This window comes from Sinocyclocheilus rhinocerous, unplaced genomic scaffold (genome assembly GCF_001515625.1).
Source record: "Sinocyclocheilus rhinocerous isolate Xijiao unplaced genomic scaffold, SAMN03320098_v1.1 scaffold1399, whole genome shotgun sequence".
In the NCBI taxonomy this organism is placed as follows: domain Eukaryota; kingdom Metazoa; phylum Chordata; class Actinopteri; order Cypriniformes; family Cyprinidae; genus Sinocyclocheilus; species Sinocyclocheilus rhinocerous.
The window spans coordinates 929,739-935,876 of record NW_015634038.1 but is presented as its reverse complement, the minus strand read 5'-3'; the positions used below and the strand labels follow the sequence as shown (position 1 = coordinate 935,876).

General features: G+C 34.2%; 1 protein-coding gene across 1 annotated transcript in view; it reads left to right on the top strand.

The window, feature by feature from the left end:
* LOC107745317 (structural maintenance of chromosomes flexible hinge domain-containing protein 1-like) overlaps window positions 1–6,138 on the top strand; it is a 57,176-nt gene that overhangs the window by 11,648 nt on the left and 39,390 nt on the right. Inside the window, exons 7-12 of the mRNA XM_016559175.1 lie at window positions 1,377–1,496; window positions 2,209–2,375; window positions 3,926–4,016; window positions 4,123–4,333; window positions 4,474–4,591; window positions 5,940–6,123. Of these exons, the coding sequence (XP_016414661.1) occupies window positions 1,377–1,496; window positions 2,209–2,375; window positions 3,926–4,016; window positions 4,123–4,333; window positions 4,474–4,591; window positions 5,940–6,123 (891 nt within the window). The remainder of the gene's footprint in view (window positions 1–1,376; window positions 1,497–2,208; window positions 2,376–3,925; window positions 4,017–4,122; window positions 4,334–4,473; window positions 4,592–5,939; window positions 6,124–6,138) is intronic.

Genomic DNA, 6,138 nt, shown 5'->3' with positions numbered 1-6,138 from the left:
TGATATAAAATCCCTTCCTTGATTCGCGTTGTTCACTCGCTTGTAGGGGTGAAACAGATCGTAGTTTATAATTTACACATGTTTCTAAGTCTTACCAATTTAAACATTCAAGCATTTTAAACCATTCATGCACATGAAGAAGTCAGTTTGGCGCTCGCACACACACGCTCAAAGTGTGCACATACAGAGCGGCGTTTCAGGCAGAGCACTTTAAGGGGTTAATCTCGTCAACGTCAGTGAGCCAGTAAGCATTCAGCTTAAATCAGTGATTGGCTCTGGCGAGGCATCAAGGAAAACGCGTGTTACGAGACCATTCACACTGTAGCATCATACTACATAAGACAATTTATAAAATTGACTGTTTCTTCTGAAAACTGAAAGTAAAACTGAAAGACCTTTACGACAACTTGTCAAAATAAAAGCCCCGTTTAACTTGAAGAAATTATGACAGAAATATTTTACTATTGTATACTAAAATATAATTCTCAAATATTATTATTTTTAAGAAATATCATATAACCAAGCAATTTTTTTCCGTTAATTTATACAGTTCTGTTGTGCAGCATCTTGCTTGACAATAAAATGCAAGGTTTTGTTTTAAATTAATTTCATTTTATTACATTTTAAAAGAATGATCAAACTGATCGTTTTATTAATTCATTTAATTAGACACCATTTTTTTATGATAAATTAGTATTGAATCATAAAACACAGAAAAATCTAGAAAAAATTAAATGGAAAACAGAACTTAGGGGAAAATAAAATGCATTTCATGGGGCCCTAAAATAAAAGTTATCTTACTCTGTGGAGTTTAATTGTGAACAAACAAAATTATGTTTACATTCATTCTCAAGATCTAACAAAAATGTGGAAGGTATTTCCTTCCCCATTAACGGTAAATGAATATCGCGATAAATATCGATATCGTATGATATGGAAAAAATACTGTGGTAATATTTTTGGCAATGTCGCCCAGCCCTATTAGAAAATATTAAAAAGATCTTAATTTGATAAGAACAAAATGAGTTTGGAGTAACTTGAGTGTGAGTAAATGATGACAGAATTTATTATAAGATGAACTAACCCTTTAACACAGGGAAGTGTTCACAGAAGTGTCCCTTGAGCAATGACAAATTAACCCTATAAAGCCTCTAAGGCTTTTAAATGATCAACATGATCAACTACAACTTCTACAACTCTACTGCATGCCCTCTGTTGTCTGATTGATAGTTTCTGCTTTTTTAGCAAGTAAATGTTTGCATGGACGGTCATTTATCGTTATTTACTCACTCAGCTCTTTCCATATATTGACAGTTCACAGTGTTATCACATTTAATTTTGTGTAAACTATGCTTTTGATCCAATGTGTGTTTCAGATGATCAGTAAGCCTGCAGGCTCGCCAGATGTTCATGAATTTGTCATGTCTAAAGAAGACTTTGAGCGCAAGGAGATGAACAGGGAAGACATTTACACTGGCTTCATTAGAAACAGGAAGGTGAGGGAAATTCAAGTCATCTCATGGCTTTGTTGGACCCTGGTTTTTATTTTTAAATGTATATGGGTCAAAGACGTTAAGATGTCCGCATCAAAAGAAATTTACAAAAGTGGTTTTATGTCTATAGAAAGCACATTAAATGTAAGTAAAGTGTAAATTTTTAAGGTTTCAAATAAGTTTTTGGAGAATAAAATGTGAAATTTTTGGTTGAAATAATGTTACATTGTCATTCAGTGTAACACAATATTTATGTAAAAATTCAAACATGCTTATTCTGACGCGTACATATTAAAATATATAAAAGAATAAGGGAGCATATTAAATTTGATTATGTTTTAAATGAGTAAAAAATTCTTGCTGCCAAACGGGCAAAACCTAAGATAGTGGCAAATAAAAAAAAAAAAGTAAAATTACAACTAATTAGTATTTGGGGTGAAAGTAATTAGTCTTTTAATATGCCATAAATTGATTTTTGTTGTAAATATGCCTGACAAGACTGTTACACTGAATGACATTTTAGTGGGTCTCTCTCTTCTCTAAATCAGGGAAAAATGTATGATATTTATTTTTTTGCTCGGAAAAACAAAAACAAAATTGCAATTAAATCAAACAGAAAACTTTTTATTTTTTGGGGGGAAAACAACAACAATTTAAAGCAGTATTACACTTATTTTTTTAATGCTTAAACCCTTTTTCGTGTTTTCAATTGCAGCCTGCCGATTGCTCGCATGTGAGTGAAGGCGAGGAGCAGTTTCTGCAGTCCATTGTGATGGAAGAAAAAGAAAAGGAGAGTTTTACTGCAGTTATCATCACTGGAGTCCAACAGGAACACGTCACTTACCTGAAACACAATTTCAATCTGTGGACCAGAGAGTTGGCGTACGTCTCAAATGCACATACATGAACTCCTCCCTTAGATCAGCGTATTGTTATATTTATTTATTTTTTTCTAGTTTTTGCACGAGAGTTGTTGCTTAAAATGTTAAGAGTTATATTAATAGGAGTAGAATTTTATCTGTTAGGAAATGGTGGTTAACCTTTTTGTCTCGCATTGTTCGCAATGATATTTAAAGCCCCCCTAACCTTAGTTTTGTTTTCATATTTCATATTTTGGCAGGATCTGTAAATAAAAAATTACTAAAATAATTCTAAAGTTTAAAACTAAATTTCATATATTAGAGTTACAGTTTATATTTCATTTATGCATTTAGCAGGTGATTTATCCAAATAAATAATTTTATCGTAATGTTACTGGATAAGGATATTTGAAATAATTTTTAATTCGCAATTGCTGCTGAATAAAACATTTTAGAGCTTGGCATAATTAGAAAACTATGTATGTTATAAAATAATGGACATGGAGTTTTATGATTTTATTAATTTCCATGACTTTTTCTGGTGTAGAAAGCAAACATATATCTCGGTTTTCCAAGACATTGGGAATCCTGGTTCTTCAAAGAAAAAAACAAAAACAAAAAAAACATTTCTTAAGGGGTGAATTAAAATAAGAAGTCTTAATTTTTAGTTGTTTTAGTTTATTTTAATAGGTTAGTCATTGTTTGCTTCACACAGCAATGAGCACAGCTAGACCTGTTATGAGCTAATTCTTTTTATCCCTGCATCCAAGATGTAGATGAGTTTGTTTCTTCATCAGATTTGGAGAAATGTAGCATTGCATCAGTGTCTCAGCAATGGATGCTCTGCAGTGAATGGGTGCCGTCAGAATGAGAGTCCAAACAGCTGATAAAAACATCACAATAATCCACAAGTAATCCACACCAATCCAGTCCATCAGTTAACATTTTGTGAAGAGAAAAGCTGTGTGTTTGTAATATATTCATCATGACGAAGTTTTACTTTTAAACTATAGTCCATAATATTGCTTTCTGCAGTGGAAAAGTCCGTCCCCTGTTATCTCTGACTTCAAAATCCACCCACATATTTGTTTAGAGCTGTTTTAACTTGTAAATGGTGCTTGATCTGTGCAGATTTCTCTCCTGATTCAGACGAGGCGACTTTTTTTCACTGAAGGAAGTGTGAATATGGATTATGGAGTCATATTTTAGCCAAAAGTTATGATTTGAAGTTTGAGAAACAAATCCAACATCTTAATGATGGATTTGTTTCCCACAAACACGCAGCTTTTCTCTTCACAAGACATTAACTGATGGACTGGAGTGGTGTGGATTGCTTGTGGATTATTGTGATGTTTTTATCAGCTGTTTGGACTCTCGTTCTGACGGCACCCATTCACTGCAGAGCATCCATTGCTGAGACACTGATGCAATGCTACATTTCTCCAAATCTGATGAAGAAACAAACTCATCTACATCTTGCATGGCTCAAGGGTGAGTTCATTTTCATTTTTTGGGTGAACTGGTCCTTTAAGGCCAGCCTTGGGCCACTGAATGCCATTTGTTTTATTTCAGACATACTTACCATTACTATATACACGGAGTTCATGGAAACGACCAGAGGGAAACGAGAAAAAATGACCACGTCTCCAACATTGACATTCAGGTACAGATGTGTATGTGTTTGTGGCTCTAAATGCATTGATCATTCAGTTTCTGAGTGCTTTAGAGTCCTTGTTTTTCTCTGAAGCTCTTTCTCTCTTATTTCTCAGATCAGTTTGGTGGAGCGCTCTCCTCGAATCCCGTGTATGATGAATCTGAGGGAGGTGGATAATGACATGCAGACTCTGTATATCAACTCCAGTTTTTCCACTTTTGAGTTTAAAGCCACCGGCGCTAGAGACTCCTTTGTGGAAGGATTGATCCGTTATCACCCGTTCCTCTATGATCAGGAAACATACCCAGTGGATCCATATGCATTAGGTATTGTAAATCATAAATTGGGCGTTGCACACTGATGGCAGTGTCGAAAGAGATGCTCTGATAATAGATGATTATACTAGCTTAAATAGTGTGCATTCCTAGATATCTTTTCTATGTTGGTCTGTGTGTTTGTATTTTAGGTCCTTCAGAGGATGAGGATGAAGACTGTGTAATTCTGAACTCTGAAGCTCGGGGCAAACGTCCGGTCTTTGAGTGCTTCTGGAATGGGCGGCTCATTCCCTACACCACTGTCTCAGAGTAAATGTCTGCTTAATTCTGAACATCCTTTTCAGTTGATATGTCTTCTCTTCTCAACCTGTTTTTTGCAACTTCGCTGATGCAGTGAGCATTTCATTGTTCGATGGTTATGTTTTAATAAAAAAAAAATTTCAGTTCCTTGAATCCTTCTTATAAGCGTTTCATAATTTTTTACTTTTCAGTGTCAGTTCAATTTCTGGCGTATTTTACCTGTAGAAAAAACATATAGAAAACCTAATAATTATTCACATCTGAATATAAGGAGCTTCATCAACAAAACAATTACATATCACCTATATATGATTATACAACCTTAATACTAATTATTAAGATTGATGTGGTTTGGAATTAGTCCAATGTGCTTGGAACAAATATATGGTCAGAATATTCATTTGCCTGATAATTACATGTGTGTAGGGCTGTCAAGTCATTCAAGTTTTTAATCTAATTAATTACATGATATGCTGATTAATTAATCTAATTAATCAAACATACATTTTGGCTTAGAAATTACCGCCTGATAGATTAAGTCATTATAGTGTTAGATGAGAAAAGCATTGACAAAAAGTAGCTTTAGAAATAATTGCATAATAATGATAATAAATGGGTATTAATGTTAATATTAATATTAAAATAGGAAATTATTAAAAAAAATTAACGATACTCTCAGTATCAAACTGAAACTGCCAGTATAAAACGTTATTAACTTCTTGTGACTACACTCTTGCTCAAACATATATCATATGCTATAAATACAAGACCAAAAAAAAAAGTACAGGCCAATTTTTTGCCCTCATATCTTGAATTTTAGGCTCATATAAGTGCATTCTAATAGGCTTCATCACACAGACAGTCAGTCGTCCTGAATCATGCTCATCAGCGACCGCATCAATGTAAGATGATTTACAGGTGTAGGTGGGGTGCATTAAATGCGTTAATTTTAATATTGTTTTTTTTATGTTATAATACGCATTTATGCATTGTGTCGACACTATTGTCAGACATTTGGCTCTATTCACTTTGACTGTAAGTGCCTTACTGTAATTTCAGTTTTTGCTTTTTTTTAAAGAAAAGGAGGGAAGAGTCAAAATAAAATTTTAATGTAATCATCATTGTCATAAATGTTGTCAATTGAATCTGAAATATGTCTTTATTCACATTAAATATAGTGCTAAAACACATTTCTGGATTGCTGTGATGAAGAGGTAGTTATTGATGGGGCTTTTGGGGGTAAAACAGTGAGAAATGCTGCTTTAAGAGGACATCAAATATAAAAAATAGCACTGAAGGCAAGCAAGACTTTTGCCTGAACTGGATTGTAACGTGTGTGTGTGTGTGTGTGTGTTAGGTTCGAGTGGTGTGCAAGGCCTAAGAAAGTAGGTGCAGTGCCGCTGGAGTGTTATAACCGGATTTCAGGAGTTCTCTTCGCCAACGACCGATTCCAAGTCAGTACCAACAAACTTACCTTCATGGACCTGGAGCTTCAACTCCGTGACAACATCACCATTTTTACCAGAGTGCACAATGGCCAGGTACAGAAACACATG